Genomic DNA, 23,032 nt, shown 5'->3' with positions numbered 1-23,032 from the left:
AAGTCAATTGTCTAACTCAGCTCATGAACTGCATCTTCCTTTTCCCAAAGTCGATTTTATATTTATATTTCCCAAAGTCAATTTTAATCACTCTCTTTATCTAGCAACTCATTAATGTAACTGATAGCACACACATACACAAATTAATCAGCTCACATCAAAATCTGGCTTCAGTAGCTTCCTGTTGTTCTTAGAATAAAATATATTCTCCTTACCAGTGCTGGAAAAGTCCTCCATGGTCTGGCCCTGCTTACCTCTCCTACCCTCACTGGCCTTCTTTCAGTTTACTGAGTGCCCAGAGTTCTTTTCCACCTCAGGGCCTTTGCAGGTGCTATTCCCATTGCCTAGATTGTTGTTCCCTCAGCTCTTCAAATGTCTGTCTTCTCCTTAGCTTTCAGCTCTTCCTTCAAATGTCACCTCCCCAAGGAGACCTTCTAAGTCAATTGTGGCCCTCAGTTCAGTTCAGTCGCTCAGTCGTGTCCAACTCTTTGTGACCCCATGAACCGCAGCACGCCAGGCCTCCCTGTCCATCACCAACTCCCGGAGTTCACTCAGACTCAGTCCATCGAGTCAATAATGCAATCCAGCCGTCTCATCCTCTGTCATCCCCTTCTCCTCTTGCACCCAATCCCTCCCAGCATCAGAGTCTTTTGCAATGAGTCAACTCTTCACATGAGGTGGCCAAAGCACTGGAGTTTCAGCTTCAGCATCATTCCTTCCAAAGAACACCCAGGACCGATCTCCTTCAGAATGGACTGGTTGGATCTCCTTGCAGTCCAAGGGACTCTCAAGAGCCTTCTCCAACACCACAGTTCAAAAGCATCAATTCTTCGGTGCTCAGCCTTCTTCATAGTCCAACTCTCACATCCATACATGACCACAGGAAAAACCATAGCCTTGACTAGACAGACCTTTGTTGGCAAAGTAATGTGTCTGCTTTTGAATATGTGATCTAGGTTGCTCGTAACTTTCCTTCCAAGGAGTAAGCGTCTTTTAATTTCATGGCTGCAGTCACCATCTGCAGTGATTTTGGAGCCCCAAAAAATAAAGTCTGACACTGTTTCCACTGTTTCCCCATCTATTTCCCATGAAGTGGTGGGACCGGATGCCATGATCTTCGTTTTCTGAATGTTGAGCTTTAAGCCAACTTTTTCACTCTCCTCTTTCACTTTCATCAAGAGGCTTTTGAGTTCCTCTTCACTTTCTGCCATAAGGGTGGTGTCATCTGCATATCTGAGGTTATTGATATTTCTCCCGGCAATCTTGATTCCAGCTTGTGCTTCTTCCAGTCTAGTGTTTCTCATGATGTACTCTGCATATAAGTTAAATAATCAGGGTGACAATATACAGCCTTGACGTACTCCTTTTCCTATTTGGAAATAGTCTGTTGTTCTATGTCCATTTCTAACTGTTGCTTCCTGACCTGCATACAGATTTCTCAAGAGGCAGGTCAGGTGGTCTGGTATTCCCATCTCTTTCAGAATTTCCCACTGTTTATTGTGATCCACACAGTCAAAGGCTTTGGCATAGTCCATAAAGCAGCAATAGATGTTTTTCTAGAACTCTCTTGCTTTTTCCATGATCCAGCGGATGTTGGCAATTTGATCTCTGGTTCCTCTGCCTTTTCTAAAACCAGCTTGAACATCTGGAAGTTCACGGTTCACGTATTGCTGAAGCCTGGCTTGGAGAATTTTGAGCATTACTTTACTAGCGTGTGAGATGAGTGCAATTGTGCGGTAGTTTGAGCATTCTTTGGCATTGCCTTTCTTTGGGATTGGAATGAAAACTGACCTTTTCCAGTCCTGTGGCCACTGCTGAGTTTTCCAAATGTGCTGGCATATTGAGTGCAGGACTTTCACAGCATCATCTTTCAGGATTTGAAAGAGCTCAACTGGAATTCCATCACCTCCACTAGCTTTGTTTGTAGTGATGCTTTCTAAGGCCCACTTGACTTCACATTCCAGGATGGCTGGCTCTAGGTCAGTGATCACACCATCGTGATTATCTGGGACATGAAGATCTTTTTTGTAGAGTTGTTCTGTGTATTCTTGCCACCTCTTCTTAATATCTTCTGGTTCTGTTAGGTCCATACCATTTCTGTCCTTTATCAAGCCCATCTTTGCATGAAATGTTCCCTTGGTATCTCTCATTTTCCTAAAGAGATCTCTAGTCTTTCCCATTCTGTTGTTTTCCTCTATTTCTTTGCATTGATCACTGAGGAAGGCTTTCTTATTTCTTCTTGCTATTCTTTGGAACTCAGCATTCAGATGCTTATATCTTTCCTTTTCTCCTTTGTTTTTCACTTCTCTTCTTTCCACAGCTCTTTGTAAGGCCTCCCCAGACAGCCATTTTGCTTTTTTGCATTTCTTTTCCATGGGGATGGTCTTGATCCCTGTCTCCTGTACAATGTCACAAACCTCAGTCCATAGTTCATCAGGCACTCTGTCTGTCAGATCTAGTCCCTTAAATCTATTTCTCACTTCCACTGTATAATCATAAGGGATTTGATTTAGGTCATACCTGAATGGTCTAATGGTTTTCCCTACTTTCTTCAATTTAAGTCTGAATTTGACAATAAGGAGTTCATGATTTGAGCCACAGTCAGCTCCTGGTCTTATTTTTGTTGACTGTATAGAGCTTCTCCATCTTTGGCTGCAAAGAATATAATCAATCTGATTTCAGTGTTGACCATCTGGTGATGTCCATGTGTAGAGTCTTCTCTTGTGTCATTGGAAGAGGGTGTTTGCTATGACCAATGCATTTTCTTGGCAAAACTCTATTAGTCTTTGCCCTGCTTCATTCCATATTCCAAGGCCAAATTTGCCTGTTACTCCAGGTGTTTCTTGATTTCCTACTTTTGCATTCCAATCCCCTATAATGAAAAGGACATCTTTTTTGGGTGTTAGTTCTAAAAGGTCTTGTAGGTCTTTTTAGAACCATTCAACTTCAGCTTCTTCAGCGTTACTGGTTGGGGCATAAACTTGGATTACTGTGGTATTGAATGGTTTGCCTTGGAAACGAACAGAGATCATTCTGTCATTTTTAAGATTGCTTCCAAGTACTGCATTTCGGACTCTCTTGTTGACCCTGATGGCTACTCCATTTCTTCTGAGGGATTCCTGCCTGCAGTAGTAGATATAATGGTCATCTGAGTTAAATTCACTCATTCCAGTCCATTTTAGTTCACTGATTCCTAGAATGTTGACATTCACTCTTGCCATCTCTTGTTGTGGCCCTAGCACTCCTCAGTTGACACATTCACATTAGAACATTAGAGGAAGGACTGTTTACAAAGATGTGGGGAACCATAGTACAGTACCCCAGGAGCAAAAGAGGGCTTGGTACCTCTCTTAAGTCTGAAGGGAAGAAGTCAGGGGCTACCTGAAATCCAAAAGGAGAGTTCCATCGAGAGGGCTGCCCCCAGAGGACTTGAGACTTTAAATCCAATGATTCATCAGCTCAAGGCAACCAAAGCTCAAGCAGGTAGGGATCCCTGGAAGAGAGCATCCTAAAATCACTCTCCTCCCTCCTTCTTTTCTCCTGCCAGGATTCCTTGTTGTCCAGACCCACCAGAAACCAGAGGACAAGGAAACCTATTGAAAGGAAATAGAAATTGGCAGACTTTCCCTGTAGGGAGCTAGATGGTAATATTTTCAGCTTTAGGGGCCATACAGTCTGTCACAACTACTCAATTCTGACATGGTAGCATGAGAAAAGTCATGGCCTGTAAATAAATGAATGGGTGTGGTTGTCTTTCAATAAAACTTTATTAACAAAATAAACGGTGAACCATATGTCCTCAGGCTGGATATAAAACACTCCAGATAATCTACCAGGTCAGAAAATAGGGTGGGAAAATGTGAGGAGGGTCTCTAGGGTTCAACAGAATGCATCCAGCATCTCTTCTCCAGCCACCCCATCGAAAGTATAAAGTACCCCACTCCCCTCAGAGATACAGAAAAGCTGCTGCTGCTAAGTCGCTTCAGTCGTGTCCAACTCTGTACGACCCCATAGACGGCAGCCCACCAGACTCCCCCATCCCTGGGATTCTCCAGGCAAGAACACTGGAGTGGGTTGCTGTTTCCTTCTCCAGTGCATGGAAGTGAAAAGTCAAAGTGAAGTTGCTCAGTCGTGTCCGACTCTTAGCGACCCCATGGACTGCAGCCTACCAGGCTCCTCCATCCATGGGATTTTCCAGGCAAGAGTACTGGAGTGGGGTGCCATTGCCTTCTCCATAGAGAAGCTAGTGGTTACCAATGGGAAGAGCAGCAAAATGGAGGTAGGGAATGAAGAGGTACAAAGCACTATCCATAAAATAAATATGCTACAAGGATATATTGTGGGCTTCCCTCGTAGCTCAGTTGGTAAAGAATCTGCCTGCAGTGCAGGAGACCTGGGTTCGATTTCTGGGTTGGGAAGATCCCCTGGAGAAGGAAATGGCAACCCACTCCAGTATTCTTGCCTGGAGAATCCCACGGACAGAGCAGCTTGGCAGGCTACATACAGTCCATGGGGTCACAAGAGTCAGACACGACTTAGTGACTAAACCACCACAAGGATATATTGTACCAAACAGGAATATAGCCAGTATTTATAATAACTCTAAATGGAGTATTATCTGTAAACATTCTGTATCTCTATGTTGCACACCTGAAACTAAAATAACATTGATTGTAATCAACTGTACTTCAATATAAAATAGAGGGTAAGAGGCAGTAGGAAGGCTCTAGTAAACAAAGAGTCCATGACTTGTCATTGGCTGAGTCCTTGCCAGGAAAGAAGAGGGATCTTTCTTCTTCCTGTTGGGCTCTATTATCTTCACAGGGCATGAGAGCTACCGCTTCTGGTCTCCCACCTCTGTTTAATTAAAAAGTAAAGTGAAAGTTTTTGTCACTCAGTCGTGTCCAACTCTTTGTGACCCCGTAGACTGTAGCCCACCAGGCTCCTCTGTCCATGGGATTCTCCAGGCAAGAATACTGGAGTGGGTAGAGCCATTCCCTTCTCCAGGGGATCTTCCCAACCCAGGGATCAAACCCAGGTCTCCTGCTGCAGGCAGATGCTTTACCATCTAAGCCACCAGGGAGCCTTATTTTCAGAAACTATTTAATTGAAGTTTCTGATTATTTTTTATAGCAGGTTCACCCATGAATTGCAGAGTATAATCCAAAACAGAGCATTCTTATATATTATTAGTATATATATGTCATCCAATCAGCAAGGAAAATGATGGGATAGATACAGTTCTTCTCTGGTACAATGGAGGATGAATGGGAAAAGGATTGCATTTTAAGTCAGAGAGTTGGTGTTTTATCCCCCTCCATCCTCATGTGGCTTTACAAATTAACAGTCCATAATCTCTCTCCCCCTCATACTCCCTCTCCCACATTTTGCTCTTTTTTGCCCCCTTGTAAGAGGATCAGAACTGTTGGAAATTTGAAAGGTAAATGATTTTCTTATCATATTAGCCAAAAAGACACAGTTCTTTTGTAGCAAACTCCTGAGACCACAGCAGTTACTTTATGGCTAAAGCCGGGTAGTTGAGACTAATGCAAAATTTGGCAGCAAACACACTGGACTTCTTACCATTCCTAAGATCTGGAACCTTTCCCTTGCATTTTCACAGATCAGCAGATTCTCAGTCAACGTCTCTCTCTTTCTTTCTCTCCCTGCCCCCTTACTCTCTCCCTCTCTCCTCCTCTCCCCCTCTCCTGTTTCTCCCCCTCTCACCTCCCTCCCTTTCTCTCTCTCTCTTCCTTTCACCTTTCTTCCCTCCTTCTATAATATTATGGAATCCTAGACATAACTACGGAGAAGGCAATGGCACCCCACTCCAGTACTCTTGCCTGGAAAATCCCATGGATGGAGGAGCCTGGTAGGCTGCAGTCCATGGGGTCTCTAAGAGTCGGACATGACTGAGTGACTTCCCTTTCACTTTTCACTTTCATGCATTGGAGAAGGAAATGGCAACCCACTCCAGTGTTCTTGCCTGGAGAATCCCAGGGACGGGGGAGCCTGGTGGGCTACAGTCCATGAGGTCGCACAGAGTCGGACACGACTGAAGCGACTTAGCAGCAGCAGCAGCAGCAGACGTAACTAAGATCAGAAAGCATACATTCAGTGTCAGCCCCATTGAGTATTGTAGTTCTAGGGATCTATCTAGCATTGAGAAGTTGTTCTTTGAATACATCTCATTTCATCTCATTTGAATCCTCTCATTTCTGTAGTCCATTTAATCTCTGATTGTTTCCTTGGGCTAAACTTTAATTTTACCTTTGGTACATATCTTATACTGTAATTTCTGAGCCAGCAAGTCGGAGTTTTCTTTGCCTTTCAAAGACAGGCATCTACCCTATAAGGTCATGAGTCATAAAGAAATGATCACAAATGCTCGTCACTGGGTACAGAAGATGTCCATGACAGCATTTTCCATGTTTTCTTTAGTAACAGAAACCCACTAAAAGTAATGTAAATACCTGATTATCAGGGAATGGTTACCTAAGTAGTAATCCATCTAATAGAAAATGATGCAGACTATGAAAATACCAGCAAAGAATGTTAAGAGTGATATAACATACATGCATGTAGAAAGAGAATTAGAAGGAAATAACCCCTTATTTTCATGGTGGTTAACATTGGATGGTAGGATACAGGTGATATTTCTCTTATTTATGCTTCTATTCATTTCCCAACTTTTCTAGAAAGAATATATATTATTTTTACATTTGGAAAATAAAACTTTTTTTCTGAAGTCAAAAAGGGTGAGTTGCTACATTGGGGTCCAGAAGGCTAGAGTGAGTTCTTTGCATCTTCTAGACTGGTCATTAGGAAGTCACTTTTTTCTCTCCTTTTAAAAGAGGGAAGGTATTGCTACATTATTAAGCAGTCAGCCAGCCAGTAAGGTTCAAGAGCAATAAATTGACCTCTCAAGAGAAAATTAGTGAAGCTCAGGAAATATGAGCTAGAAACCCCTACCGAGTGGTCGAATGCATCCCTCAAGAATCAAGGCCATATACATTACACTTTCTGGTATGGGCACTTTCTTTTCAATCTAATTGTGAGTATTTCAAGTGATTGCAGTTTCACTGCTACAATTTAGACCAGTCAACAAGCTATTAATCCATCTTCCCTGAACAGTATATCATAACTCTAGCAAACTTTAGAGATGTCCAACTACCTCTCTGACCTGGACAAGCTTGCTGAACAAGTATCCTAGTCATGGTTCAAATCCTGGTACCTCCACTAAGCTATAATGCCTTCCACAAGACCCTTTACCCATCTGATCTTAGGTTTCCTCAGCTTTAAGAAAAAGAAACCTCTCCACCTACTTTGTAAATGGGGAGCCTGGTGGGCTGCCATCTATGGGGTGGCACAGGGTCGGACACGACTGAAGGGACTTAGCAGCAGCAGGGATTAAGTGAGATGATGCATCTAGGGAATGCATTGAACGCACACAGTAGGAAATGTTTGGTAATTCCAGAGTGTTGGACAAGTGTTGAGCAGTTGTTTTCCTGACAGAGGAGATGGGCGATTCTGAGTCAACAACCAATTATCTTTTTTTGTGTATTTTCTGGGATGACACAAGTGGGTTGGAGTGGATGGTGCAGTTCATGACCTTTACGCCGCAAAATTCCATGTGGTGCCCGATCCTTGGGTTTTATTATTCAGTCGCTAAGTCGTGTCCGACTCTTTGCAACCCCATGAACTGCAGCAGGGGCTTAGTCACACCCACTAAATTCACCAGCCTCACATCACAAATATAGCTCATACAGCCCCCACTGGAGCTTTTTCATTGTTGATAAGAGCTGTAACTGGAACACTGGCCATGGGATGGGAAAAGAGGATGGGGTGAAGAGTTGTGTTTGAGATGGAGTCAGTAGGGTATGAGGAATTGTTCGTGTAGAGGCTGAAGGAAAGAAAAGAATTAATGCCTTCAAGTTCCTAATGTGGGTGACTGCATGCACAATTTATTGAGTAAGTATCTGTTTAGCACCTACTTAAGGCCAGGAACAAGGCCTAGGAGACACCACGGTGAACCAAATGAAAAACTCTGCTCTTGTGAGTTTGCCTTCTACTGGGGGAAACAGACAATAAATAGCAGACAAATAAGACAGTCTCTGGTTGTGATAACTGTGATGAAGGAAATAAAGAGGGTAATAGGATGGTGAATAAGACTATGGAAGTCTGCTTTATTTTTTTGTTATTGTTGCTGTTTTATTAACGAAGTATAATTGCTTTACGATGTTGTGTTAGTTTCTGCTGTTCAACAAAGTGGATCAGCTATATGTATACATATGTCCCCTCCTTCTTGAGCCTCCCTCCTACCCGCCCCCATTCCACCCCTCTGGGTCATCACAGAGCACCTAACTGAGCTCACTGTGCTACAGCATCTTCCCACTAGCTAGCCGTTCTGCACATGGTCGTGTATATGTGTCGGTGCTGCTCTCCCAGTCTGTCCTACCCTCCTGCCTACCCTCCCTGTGTTCACGTGTCCATTCTGTGTGCCTGCATCTCTGTTCCTGCCTTGTAAATAGGTTCATCTGTACCATTTTCTATATTCCACATATATGCATTAATATATGATATTTGTTTTTCTGACTTACTTCACTCTGTATGACAGACTCTAGGTCCATCCACATCACTATAAATGATCCAATCTCATTCATTTTCATGGCTGAGTAATATTCCATTGTATATATGTACTGCATCTTTTTTATCCATTCATCTGTTGATGGACATTTAAGATGTGGGAACATGATTTAGATATGATGGTCAGGGAAGGACTCTCTCAGAAGATAATACATGAATTGATGGGTCCTTAAAATGAAAAGGAGCCAACAGATGAAAGGGAGGAAGGGACGCATTCCTGGAAGAAGGAACAAGTCCAAGACCTTGGGTTAGAAAAAGGCTAGATGTACTCCTTGAGAAGAGGGAGGGGGGGAAGTCTTATGTAACTGGGCATAGAGGAGAAGATTGACTAGAGAGGAGGTTAGAGAAATGGGCTGGACCCATTAGCCACGGACCAAGCCTTGAGAAGTAGGTTCTTAGGGAGAACACTTTAATCTTTGATATGCTGAATTTGAGGCACCAGAGGGGACCTAAAAAAGAAATATCCAGGCCTACATCCTGAGAGCTCGAGATGGTATTGGGATTTGAGAAAATGTTCAGTTCCATCAAAATTACTTGGGAATGTTCTAAAAATACAGATTTCCCATGCATTCTAAATATAGGTTTCTGGGGTACCACTCTGGGAAATTCTAATTCAAGTAGATCTTGATCAAGGTCTGGAAATCATTTTTCAACACTCATAGGTAATTCTGATCCATTCATTCAAGAACTATTTCTTGCATCCCTAGTATGTGCCAGGACAATTCTAAGTTCTGGAGATACAGCCCTGCACAGGTTACAGAGCTTATAGTCTCAAGAAAGAGTAGACGGCAAACAAGTACACAAATAAATTACAGTAGTGATAAATGTCACCCCCCCAAAAAAAAGCTAATATATAATAATTATGGGGACCTACACTAGATGAATGTAAAGAGAAACTCTCTATCTGAGGAAGTGGCGTTTCAGTTGACAGATAAGAAATAAGGAGGAGCAGCCATGTGACAGTCTCAGGGAAAGGCATTCCAGGCAAAGGTTTGGTTGAGAACTCAGTAGGTGAATCTAATTCTCTGGCTTATTCCTACTTGATTAACCATCCAAAATAGGGGAGAAGGCATGGTGGGAAAGATACTGTGGTATTTTCCCTTTTTTTTTTTAAATCATTTTTTTTTAATTGCAGTATAGTTAACTTACAGTGTTGTTTTGGGTGTACAGCAAAGTGAATCAGATAGATATAGATACTCCTTTTCAGTATCCAGTATAAGTTAACATGATACTGAATATAGTTCCCTGTGCTTATACAGTAGGCTTTTGTTACAATTATCTGTTTTATATATAGTAGTTTGTATATGTTAATATCAAACTCCTAATTTATCTCTCCCCCCACAATGGGATCTCCTGCTATCCCCTTTGGGAACCATATAAGTTTGTTTTCTATGTCTGTGAATCTATTTCTGTTTTGTAAATAAGTTCATTTGTATCATTTTTTTTAAGATTCCCCATATAAGTGATGTGTCATCTTCATATGTTCACCCAGAAAGCTATGCTAAGCACATGTTTATTACAAAATATAGATATGTGCCAAGTGTTGACACAATGATGAGCAAGGCAGTTCCCTCTCTCAGGGAGTTTGCCATCCAGTGAGGGAGGTAGATATTCAAATCAGAGAGGGCTATGCAATGAGTGAGAGCATCCCAGACCATCAATCAGTTTATGTTCTGAGTTGGTGAATGCATACCGCTTCCTCATCTCATCTCATTTCTCCATGTGATGGTGTGAGCAACTGCTTTTGAGACTGTGCACACTAAAATTATTTGCATTTCTTTGTGGTCCTGCCAACTCATACTAGCTGAATTTTTCATGAATTGTTTACAGCAAGAGATACTGGGTTTGAGATACTATACGTGTCTGTGCTAAGTAGCTTCAGTCGTGTCCGACTCTTTGAGACCCCATGAACTGTAGCCCACCAGGCTCCTCTGTCCATGGGATTCTCCAGGCAAGAATACTGGAGTGGGTTGCCATTTCCTCCTCCAGGGGGTCTTCCCAACCCAGGGATTGAACCTGTGTCTCCTGCATTGGCAGGTGGGTTCTTTACCACTAGCGCCACCTGAGAAGCCCTATAATAACTATATTTGGGGAAAATATCATCCTAATAATAGGTAAAATTTATTGAACACTTAGAATCTGCTGACTTAACATGCAGTCTCATAGTATTTAACAATATCTGTGATGAGGCAGGGACTCTCATTATTCCACAGTTGTTGTTATTTCTTTTGGACGAAAACATTGGCCGTCAGCAAGGTGAGGGAATTTTTCTGAGGTCATTCAACTCAGATGTGATTATTTCCCCACTACATCTGGTTTGGAGCCCCAGTTCTGGTCCATACCATCTTTCATGAATTGCTCAGACTGCTGATCTATCTCAGCTACCTTCACTCCAGTTACCAAAGTGGATCCCTCTCTCTCCTTTCCATCCCAGGTAACCACCTGGGTTGTCTGCACAAGTTAGATATACCGGCTTCTCTCTCCTCCAAGGTGGAAAAGTGGAGAGGAGAAGGACTCCTTGATGGCACACTTGGGAGAAAGTAGAGGGTACCAGGATAGGCCCTGCCTGGGTGGTGCCCGCTGCCTGTCAACACACCCCCTCAGTGATGTTAGGTGCCCCAAACTGAGCACCTTGCTCCCTGCCCACCTGTTGGGGAAGATAAATCAGTGAGGCTCAGTGTTCAAACTCTTAGAAAAAGAATCATAGAGCAGGGAAAGTAAGTCATTAAAGTCAAGAGGAAGTAGTAAGTCTGCTACCTCCTGGGTAGGGCTGGGTGCGCAACTGGATAGAGTTGGGTCGCCTCCTGTGATGCTGAATGAACTCAAATTCAACTGCTTTAAAAGAGGAGCTGGTCATCTTCAGCCTGTAGGTCAGTTAGTCTGCCATGTAAAGGGTCTTCCCTTTCCCTTCCCTGTAAGACTCTTAACCTGTAAGTCTTTGTGTCTGCTTGATGGCCCCTGAGTGTGTCCTCAAGGGGTGCCTTTCCCCTGTTTCTCAGGCTGGCTGGCTCCCTCTCTCCTCCCCCGCTGCCTCCCCCACGCCCTCGCTGGCTCGCTCCCTCCCTCCGGTGCCGGAGGCTCTTGGCCCAGGTCCCTGAGCCCAGGCAGGTGCAAGTGGAAGGCGCAGAAGGGGTGAGATTACGTCTCCCGGGAGTCCCGAGCCACTGGCTTTTCAGCGACTCGTCAGGAGCCTGCGGCCAAAGCCCCAGACCGCGCCGCCGACCGTGCGCTCTTGCGCCTCCCCGCACCGCCGACCTCGCCCATGTCTCAGTACGCTCCCAGCTCGGACTTCAAGAGGGCTTTGGATAGCAGTCCCGAGGCCAACACCGACGATGACAAGACCGAGGAGGACGTGCCCAAGCCCCAAAACTACCTGTGGCTTGCCATCGTCGCGTGTTTTTGCCCCGCGTACCCTATCAACATCGTGGCTTTAGTCTTCTCCATTATGGTGAGTAAATTAGGACCCGCAGCAGCCAGGCACAGAAGACCCGAGCGGCAGGACCCCCTCGAGGGGACTCCTCACACTCTCCGCTCTTCACCGCTCCCTTCTTCACTGCCCGGGGCACTGGGGCTTTTCTGTCCTCTGCTCACCTTTCTCAGACTCTCCGCACTCTCCCTCCAACCATCAGCGCCTCATTTGTGCTCCGGTGGTGCTCAGAACCCTGACCAAGCCTCCCCCGGGGCAGCTTTCCACTTCCAGCAGTGCTGTGCATTCTCTCCAACCCAAGCAAGTTCTTCTTGGACTTTCTGGCTTCCCTCCCGCCTCCTCCGACATTCTTGGGCGCCCATCCACTTCTTCTCAACCTTTTTTTCTGGAGCCTCAAAGCGCACCACTCTAACAGCAACAGCGCGCCCCATTCTCTGAGCGCGCAGACTCTGCGCCCTCCTTGCCTCTCTCTCCCTTGCTCCAGGTCTCAAAAGGCAGCACCGTCTGTATTTTTTAGCACATAGTCTTGTCTTTGCTGCTCCTGGGGCGCCGCCTGGGCCACTCTCTGAGGGTCCCTAAGCGATTCCCAATGTCTTCTAGATCCCTGGTCCCACACTTGAGTAAGCCCTCTCTGGGACACCAGTTCCTTTGTGCTTCTGCCTCCGCCAGCTGACCCTTCTTCACTCTCTTCCGCACCTCTTGGTCCCTCTATTCCAGTGAGCTTGCTCCCTCTCCAGGCATTTCTTCCGTGCACCCTGTGCCGCTGTCTCCTCTCTCTTACTCTTTCTACCCCAGCACGTAGTCGTTCCTCTCTCACTGGCTGCACAGGACCCTACCTGCGCCTCTCTTCAGTTCAGTCGCTCAGTCGTGTCAGACTCTCTGCACCTCTCCTGCCGTCCCCCAAAGGCTCCCAGGCGCCCCTCCAGGCCCGGGAATGCACTGGGGAACTCCTGCACTCCGTGCAGCTCGTCCTTTTTGCTGGCCTCCGCGAACTCTGTGCCTCTCTGCAGTAGAAGCAGCTGGTGCTACTTCCTGAGCTCACTTGCACTACCTTCTTCAACTGCCCAGGTAGGAGCTCTGTGAGAACCCCGGTGGGCGAGGAGCTCTGGTGAGGTCCTAACCTTATTGACTGGGGCAGCTGGCCCAGGACAACCCTGCAGCGAGCTCCCTCCCCCTCCCACCCACCTCGCCAGACCCAGCTTCCCAGCCGCGGACTCTCGCAGACAGGAGAGTCCCAGTAAACTCCGTAAAGATCAAGAGCCTCTACCCGCTTCCCCCCTGCAAGTCCACCCACAGTTGCCCATGGGTGGCACTGTACTGGCTTCCTAGGTGCACACAGAGGCCTCATTTGCACTCACAGCTTGCCCTCTCATACCACATTTGTAGGCTGTCTGCACCAACATTCAAGTGTTCAGCCACTGAACTTCAGACTGCCTGAGTTCAAATCCTAGTTCCATCATGTACTAGCTGTATGATCTCCAGAAATCACTGCATCTCTCTTCACCTCTGCCTCTTTGTGAAGTTGCGATAATCATAGCCATATTTCTCAGGGTTGTTGTATTAATGAGATAAAGTGGGAACCTCTTGGAACAGGGCCCAGCATGGTGGTGCCCTTAGATCTTTACTCACATGTCACTTGCTGAGAGCTTCTCTGATCACTTTTAAAATCAACCTCCCTATCCCCACACACACACTCACAAGCTCTGTTCTCCCTTCCCTGTAATTTTTTGCTCAGAGTACTTATTTCTGTGTAATATATTATTCCATGTATTAATATGCTTATTGTCTGTGTCCCCTCATTAGAATATAAGCTCAATGAGGGCAGGGGTATTTGTTGTTTTTTTGTTGGTGTAGCTTCACCTAGAAGAAAATCTGGCTGGTGGTAGATGCCCAATAAATATTATGAAGTGAATGAATGTATGAATGGTGTTAATGGGTCACAATGTCTGTTCTCCTCCTGCTACTTTATCCGTGCTGGAACCCCGGAACCACCGTATCAGTTTCCTTAGGACCAACCGGTCAGTTTCCTCTCTTCCTTCCTCTTCTGAGATATCCGGTCTGGGATGGTTTTTTGCAGCAAAGCAGAAAGGGGAGGTTGTAGCAGCCAAATTCTCTAGGCGGTAGCAGAGAATTGACTGGTATTGGTGCCCACACTCTGTCCTGGTTTATTAATGAGTCAATAGCGGATTTACTCCTTTCCCAGTGCCAAGTAGAAAAGTGCCTGCAGAGGCTCCCCCTCCCCCCCCATCCCACATTCATCTGAGATGGGCTGGAGCTCCAGCTGGTGGTGACAGGTTGGACGCTAATGATGCCACTTGCTGTGTCCTGGGGGATAAGACTTCTATGTGCTTTGAATAGAAACCTTTTTCTGGCCCTCCTATTTCCATTCCCTTCTGCAAAACTTTTTTTCACTAGATTTACAGCAAGAGACCATCCTATTGTCAGAAAGTAGATATTGGAATCAGAAAGTTGACTGGCCAAGTTTCATACCTTTTTTTTTTGCTGAAGTATAATTGCTTTATAGTGTTATGTTTATTCTGTACAATGAAGTGGATCAGCTTTATGTATACCCTTTTAAAGTGTTGGCTTCTTCATCTAGAAAGTGGGAATATAAAAAGCATTTTAAGAGGCAGCAAAAATGTTGTAAGGATAAAAGAGAGTAAAAGTGTGTTAAGCCACCAGCGTTGCACTCGATATAGGCAATAACTGTCAGACAGATGGATAGATTTGGAGCCTGGAAACATCATATGTCATGTATGAAAACAAACAGAACGTCAAACTAACGTCAAACTAAGCTTCCTACACTCTCCAAATTGTGCTCCCTCTAAGGTACTGGAAGCACTTTCCCTTTGAAACAGTGCAGAACTCAGTTTGACAGGTTTCATAATAAAGACTCTAAAGGATAAAGAGGAAGCGGAAGGGTGCATAGGAGGAGGATGGCTGACCGACTGCCAGGTGTATGCTTTCCCTGGGGAATCTGGTGATGTTCAATCGTGGCTATTTTCAAATCTCAGTCATCTGTAATTTGTGATCAGTTGAGGCACTAAATAGTGGTGCCATTGCCCTGGAGGTGCTTGGAACTATGTGGGAAATGCCTGTATATCAGTGATTTGGGGGCGCTACAGGCATTTGGGGGGAAGGGCTAAGAATATTAATATCCTGCAATGCTAGAGACTGTTCTCCCAATGAAGAACTGACCCACCCCAAACATCAATAGCACTCCAGTCAAGAAACACAGGGAGATAATGCAAACTGACATGAATATTGACAAGGCTCAATATAATTCATTCCCAGAACTGTAAAAAGAGCCAGGAATCTCAAAACAATCAATATCTTTATTTATTAAATCAAGTCTGAAAAGCCTTCTGTCAAATTACAAAGTTGAAGTAGGTGCTAGGGAATCATAAAGCCTCTTTGAAAAATACACATTTGAGAAGAGTGTTCTTCAGGCTGTTGGCACCTGTGGTCTTTCCACCATCCCGGGCAGAACTAAGGGAGTCCTGGGGGTTGTGAGGAGTTCACCACTGAAGAGAATTGGTATGGCTTGTCATGTCAGAACATTGGTGGGTCAAGCATTGCCAGAGGCAGGGACATGGAAGTCTTTGCTTCCCCAAGTATTAACGTCTATTTGTTGAAAGTGCATTTAGGGACTTCCCTGGTGGTCCCCGTGGTTTCACCTTCCACTGTAGGGGGTGCAGTTTCCATCCCTGGTCAGGGAGCCTCAGAGCCAAAAAAATCAAAACATGAAACAGAAGCAATCTTGTAGCATATTCAATAAAGACTTTAAAAGTGGTCCACATAAAAAAAAATATATATATAAAAAAAAAAGTACACTTAAACCTATACTCAGTTTCAGGGACACATATCTCATGAACTTCCTGCAGGCTGGATCACTGCTATCCCATATTACACGTGTGGATTTGAAAATAGCACTCCTCTTCCATACAGATGGGGTACACGACTTGGGAAGTAGAGCCCGGAGTGGTTTTAAGATCTCGTTCATTGTACTCCCGCCCATTCCAGGCTATCTGTTTATTCCATATGAAAGATGGAATGTGGAGACTGTCCATATGACTTTTACCCTGGAGAAAGATTGGTTGTTCATTCAACAAATATTTGTTGAGCACTGTTACTAAATGCCAGGCTCTTCCACACTTCCCTGGGCTTTCCTGGTTTCTCAGAAGGTAAAGAATCTGCCTGCAATGTAGGAGATGTGGGTTCAATCCCTGGGTCAGGAAGAGCCCCTGGAAAGGGAATGGCTACTCCAGTATTCTTAGCTAGAGAATTCCATGGACAGAGGACCCTGGCAGGCTACAGTCCATGAGGTTGCAAGGAGTTTGACACAACTGAGCAACTAACACTCCAGGCATTGGTATACTCCTTTACCTTTATTAAGTGATAAATAAGATCCGCAAGGTCTCTCCCCTCCTAGTCTGCAAGAAAAAACTTGCAAGAGTGTTGGCAAATTTCGGTTGAGATCTCCATCTTCTAATATTAGTTTTGTAGCTGGAATTTGCTACCTGGCTCAAGAGACCGAAAGCAAGTCCATGCCAAGTTTCCATTTTTATGATATGATAAAGTCTTTTGCATAGGTGAATCCATTTGGTCACTCTAAGTATGAATATATAATAGCCAATGAATTTTAATTAGGTGAATTATAAACCTTCTTTCAACAGAATTTCTTCCTCACACCCACAGAGTCTGTCCAGGTACCAAACAGTGAGGTTCAAAGCCTTTTGTGCTTTTTGCTACATCTGTAACCTCATGCAACTGTTTCAGCCTTTCTGAGGCTTGATTTCTTAATCCTGTAAAACAAGGGTTGCGAGGGTACCAAGTCAGGTACTGTTGTGGAAATTAAATAGTAAAATTTAAATGATTTTGTGGCATTACCTAAAACACAGCTAGAATTTAGTATTAAAGATGAAGTATGCATATATTTTAGGGATACAAGCCATTACCTGTTCCAGTAGCTTTTTCTATTTTTATTGAGACTAGTGAATTTGATTAAAAAATAAAAGCAATGACAAGTAAATGTGTCACTGGAATAAATAACTGCTGTGATCTAATGGTAAACATTAATTACAGCCATTCAAGATCTCAAAAAGAAATCTGACATATACCTTTTCTTAGAAAGCTATGGGAGGGTGTGCTCCCCTAATACAAGGAAGTAAATCAGGGAACATAAAGACAACAGATCAAGGAAACAGCTCCAACACACCCAAAAAAGGCAAAGAGAAATCCTCAAAACAAGGCAGCAGGTTTCATAAACCAGTAGAAGATGCAGTTGATAAGGGATGATCGATCTGAAGCCATTGTCAAAATCCATGATCTGGTCATGGGCTGACACAGTAAGGCACAGCCCTGCCCAGAACCTGACCATACCTGCTCTAGAAGACAAAGTCTGTGGTCAAAAAGAAAGTAAATATCCACAGAATGAAAGACAGACCAAACTGGATATTCTTTCTATCTGACCCAGGCTCCACCAGGGCTTGTCCGTCGAAACTGGGTTTCAACTGGATTTTCATAGGTTCAGAGGAGAGCTATTACTTGTGTGGGGTTTGGGGGTTTTGTTTGTTTGTTTTCAGTGATCAAGGCAGAGTTTGGAAATAACAGATCCTGGTTCAGGTGGCTTACCCAGGATGCTTGCCATCGCTTGTAAGTTGAAACTCTAAGTATTATAGTTCTTTGGGTCCTCAGTTGATTTCTGTCTTCTTTCTGTGGCTCTTTCTACATTATTGTCAGCTAAGAAGTAGAATATCAATATTATGGATACTTAGGACTTATTCCTTACGATTTCCTCCACTTGAAGCTCTGAAGAGTGTTAAGATGGTTTCAGATGACAATATGCACATGGCCCAGGCAACCCCTGCCTTGATGGCTACTTTCACAAGTTTCCCCAGTATGTGGCAGAGGGTGGCCACTGACATTTGGAATTTGGGAATATAGATTTTAAACTGCTATTGGGGTCCTTTCAATAGATCCTTTCAGTCTAATAAGTCCTAGATTATTAGAGGTACAAGATGTTAATCTGTGTGTTCCTAGAAAAGAAAACACATTTTGAATGTCATTTTAATTTACTGATAAAATTTTATAATGACTTTCTTATAACAAAAACAAGATTGACCACTAATGGGTGGTTGTTAAAGCTGGGTAGATGTGTTGTATTGTTCTGTTGATTTTTAATATGCTTGAAAATTTACATAGTGAAGGTGTTTTTTGTTATTGTTAAAAAAAAAAAAAAAAAGTTCCTCCTAGAGTTGTTAAACATTGCCTAGGTAACAAAACAGCAGCTGTTAAAATAGTTGGTGAAACATGCCATGGCTGAGGTGCTTGAATTTATAAGCATATATAAGCATATATAAGCATAAGCATATATATCATGAATTTATAAGCAAACTGCATCTGATTTATAATGAATTTTAATGGTGACTTTGGAAGACACCTTTAAATAGTCTTCAAGAGAAGGCCAGGTAGGAGGACTCATATCCTAGAACAGTGCTTTTCAAAATTTAACCACTTGAGGTGCTTGTTAAAATGCAGGTTTCACTCCTCTTTCAAAGTTCAGCCGAAAAACCGCCTCCTTTGTGAAGTCCTTCTTGATTACCCTCTTGCCCTCACCCTCAGCCTACAATTTGAATAGATTTCTCTCAGGGTACTTTTCCTTCTTTGCACCAGTTTGTGTCTGTGAGCCTCTTGAAGCTGCACTGTTGGCCACAGCACTTAGCATAATGCTGAGCACGTGGTTAGTAAGTAACGTATGTTTGATGAATGGATGGATGGATGGATGAATGAATGAATGGCCCCAGAGGCCTAAATGTGTTTCTACCTTTATCTCTGAGGATTGCCTTCCCTTCCCCTCTGTGTTCTGCATTTCTGCCAAAACTTTTTTGAAAAACATCCAGGAAAGTCAGGCTAATGCCAGGGGTTGCTGAGAAGTTAGCCACGGCTTGCTTCCCAAGGATGGTTTTCCTGGCTCGTCTGGCACCCACCAACATCCCCAGACCACAGGCCAATGGATCCACCTTTGGAAATTGGTTTCTGCTCTCAACTGATCTTCTTCCATTCAAAGCTGCTTTTCCAGAAGTATGATGCTTTCAGTGCAGGAACCTGAATACACCTGAAGTTTCCATTTTTGCAAGTTCAAGAATTAAACCAGATTTTCTAAATCCACTCTTCTCAAATAATCGGTTCTGCCCAATATTAACAAGTTTATTTTTTAAAAAGAAGTAAGGAATATGGGAGGGGTGGATTGAGAACACAAATACTAAGTTAAGCAAAAGTGTACTGTTTCCTTTCCTTGGGAGTCTCCTGAAACCTTTGACCAACCACTGTTTCTTGTGGCTCTTGGTCAGAAAAATGTAGCATGGTGCATTTACTAAGCATGTTGCCAAGCATCTTTTGATTTTAAGGCTAATATACCACAGAACACAAAAATACTGTTCTTAGTGATACATTGGTTCTCCTTTTAATGAGTTGACCCACTGTTGATAGAACAAGAATAGTGTTCCCTCACTAATGTTCTTGTCTAGAGACCCACCTCTCCACCTTTTTCCCAGCAAAATTGGTTTTTTTTTTCCTGATCAGATCTTGTCCTTTTTTTTTTTTTATTGAGGTATAAATAAAGTTTCAGGTATACAGCAAAAGTGATTCAGTTTTATGTTTGTGTATATATATGTGTGTGTCTGTGTATGTATGTATATATTCTTTCTCAGACTTTTTTCCATTGTAGATTATTACAAGATGTTGAATATAGTTCCTTGTACAATATCATAGGTCTTTGTTATATATAGTTCAGTTCAGTCGCTCAGTCGTGTCTGACTCTTTACGACCGATGGACTGCAGCACACCAGGCCTCCCTATCCATCACCGCCTCCCGGAGTTTACTCAAACTCATGTCCATCGAGTCGGTGATGCCATCCAACCATCTCATCCTCTGTCATCCTCTTCTTCTCCCGCCTTCAATCTTTCCCAGCATCAGGGTCTTTTCCAGTGAGTCAGTTCTTCGCATCAAGTGGCCAAAGTATTAGAGTTGCAGCTTTAGCGTCATTCCTTCCAAAGAAATCCCAGGACTGATCTCCTTCAGAATGGACTGGTTGGATCTCCTTGCAGTCCAAGGGATTCTCAAGAGTCTTCTCCAACACCACAATTCAAAAACATCAATTCTTTGGTGCTCAGCTTTCTTTATAGTCCAACTCTCACATCCATACATGACTACTGGAGAAACCATAGCCTTGACTAGATGGACCTTTGTCGGCAAAGTAATGTCTCTGCTTTTTAATATGCTGTCCAGGTTGATCATAGCTTTTCTTCCACGGAGCAAGCAAGTCTTTTAATTTCATGGCTGCAGTCACCATCTGCAGTGATTTTGGAGCCCAAGAAAATAAAATCTCTCACTGTTTCCATTGTTTCCCCATCTGTTTGCCATGAATTGATGGGACCAGATGCCATGATCTTAGTTTTCTGAACGTTGTGTTTTAAGCCAACTTTTTCACTCTCTTTCACTTTCATCAAGCTCTTTAGTTCTTCTTCACTTTCTGCCATAAGGATGGTGTCATCTGTGTATCTGAGGTTATTGATATTTCTCCTGGCAATCTTGATTCCAGCTTGTACTTCATCCTGCCTGGCATCTCGTGTGATGTACTCTGCATGTAAGTTAAATAATCAGGGTGACAATATACAGCCTTGACGTACTCCTTTAGCGATTTGGAAGCAGTCTGTTGTTCCATGCCCAGTTCTAACTGTTGCTTCTTGACCTGCATACAGTTAAAATACCAGGTGGTCTGGTATTCCCATCTCTTTAAGAGTTTTGCACAGTTTTTTGTGATCCACACAGTCAAAGGCTTTGGCGTAGTCAATAAAGCAGAAATAGATGTTTTTCTGGACCTCTTGCTTTTTTGATGATCCAATGGATGTTGGCAATTTGATCTCTGGTTCCTCTGCCATTTCTAAATCCACCTTGAACATCTGGAAGTTCATGGTTCACTTACTGTTGAAGTCTGGCTTGAAGCATTACTTTGCTAGTATGTGAGATAGGTGCAATTGTGTGGTAATTTGAACATTCTTTGGCATTGCCTTTCTTTGGGATTGGAATGAAAACTGACCTTTTCTAGTCCTGTGGCCACTGCTGAGTTTTCCAAATTTGCTGGCATATTGAGTGCAGCATTTTCACATCATCTTTTAGAATTTGAAATAGCTCAACTGAAATTCTGTCACCTCCACCAGCTTTGTAGTGATGCTTCCTAAGGCTAACTTAACTTCACATTTCAGGTTATCTGGGTCATGAAGATCTTTTTTGTATAGTTCTTCTGTGTATTATATACCGTAGTGTGCATCTGTTAAACCCAGATTCCCAATTTTCGTCTTTTTCCCCTTTCGTAGCTGTAAGTAACTTTGTTTTCTATGTCTGTGAGTTTCTTTCTATTTTGTATGTAAGTTCACTTGTATCATTTTTTAAAACTCCTACACATAAGTGATAAATGGTCTTTCTCTGACTTCACATACCTAGAGTGATCATCTCTAGGTCCATCCGTACTGCTGCAGATGGCATTATTTCATTCTTTTTTGTGGCTCAGTAATATTTTATTTCATTGTATCTATACATCTGTGTGTGTGTGTTTACATACACCACATCTTTACCCATTCATCTGTTGATGGACATTTAGGTTTCTTCCATGTCTTGGCTGTTGTAAGTAGTGCTGCTATGAACATTGAGGTGCGTGTATCTTTTTGAATTAGAGTTTTCATCTTTTCCATATATATGCCCAGGAGTGTGGTTGCTGGATCATATGGTAGTTCTATTTTTAATTTTTTAGGGAACCTCCATACTCTTCTCCATAGTGGTTGCACCAGTTTACGTTCCCACCAACAGTGTAAGAGGGTTCCCTTTTCTCCACACTCTCCAGCATTTATTATTTGTAGACCTTTTGATGATGGCTATTCTGAGTGGTATGAGATTATACCTCATTGTAGTTTTGATTTGCATTTCTACAGTAATTAGCAATGTTGAGCAACTTTTCATGTGCCTGTTGGCCATTTGTATGAAAGAAATATCTGTTTAGATGTTCTCATTTTTAAATTTTTTTATATTGTTCTCAACACATATTTGTAATGGATCTCACTAACCAGAGTTTTGCTGATGGTCTTCCTCCCTCATTATCTTTTTTCCTACATATGGAATTCAGAAACTTGACTCTCTTGTTTCTTTTATCCCTTATCTCATGCCTTCTATTCCCCAAACTAAAGAACACCCCCTATAGTTACCTCCCTCTTCTGATAATTTCATTTGTTCTTTGTTCTAGATAATTTTGACACTGTGGTATTGCCATTATTATTATTATTACATTTGTCCGTAAGTATTTACTTCTCAAAGCATTTTCTCATGGATACAGTTGTATTTGTTTCTCAAAATTCCAGGGAGATACACAAGAAAGCTGTTATTTCCACTTATCCATGAAGAAACAGGCTTGCAAAGGTGACCCTAGTGGACAAAAGTCAAACATGACGGTCATCACCACCGTAAAGTTCACAGTCTGGCCTCTTGAAGCATTAAAATCAGATAGCTAGGTTTGCCCTTTGATAGGAACACAGCTTTGATGTCCTGAGAGCTTTTTCTTTGAATAGACTTGCCCCATCCATATAAGAAGCATTTGTGTAATACTCTCAATCAAGCCTGGCAGAATTTCTCTCTAGTTTTATTTTAGCGATAGGCAAAAGGACAATTATTCACTTGTCTGTGAAGATATTTATGAAGAGCAACAGCCCAGAAGCCCAAGAAGATGATAGACCATCTTGAATGGATGAATGGTGATGATGAGGACACATGCCTTATGATCTGAAAGTCTAGTCTTTGAATCCCCAGCACTACCTTTAGGCAGAAAAACTTAGACACAAGCAAAATCAAAACAAATTCCAGAGTCCTCTGAAAACTCAAGCATTATTACTAAAAATGTTCACTGAATG

At 43.1% G+C, this 23,032-nt stretch overlaps 1 protein-coding gene across 2 annotated transcripts in view; it reads left to right on the top strand.

Annotated features, from left to right (window-relative positions):
* TMEM233 (transmembrane protein 233) overlaps positions 1–23,032 on the top strand; it is a 91,386-nt gene that overhangs the window by 21,135 nt on the left and 47,219 nt on the right. Inside the window, exon 1 of one of the 2 annotated variants that reach the window (XM_086347868.1) lies at positions 11,627–12,094. The exons of the other annotated variant lie outside the window; for it this stretch is intronic. Within the exon in view, the coding sequence (XP_086203994.1) occupies positions 11,909–12,094 (186 nt within the window). The 5' untranslated portion in view covers positions 11,627–11,908. Of the gene's footprint in view, positions 1–11,626; positions 12,095–23,032 lie in introns of those variants that run through there. 2 annotated transcript variants of the gene reach the window in all.

This window comes from Bos grunniens, chromosome 17 (assembly GCF_055505025.1).
Source record: "Bos grunniens cultivar Pamir isolate PY7600 chromosome 17, Bosgru_T2T1.0, whole genome shotgun sequence".
NCBI lineage: Eukaryota > Metazoa > Chordata > Mammalia > Artiodactyla > Bovidae > Bos > Bos grunniens.
This window is presented reverse-complemented; position numbering and strand designations above follow the sequence as displayed.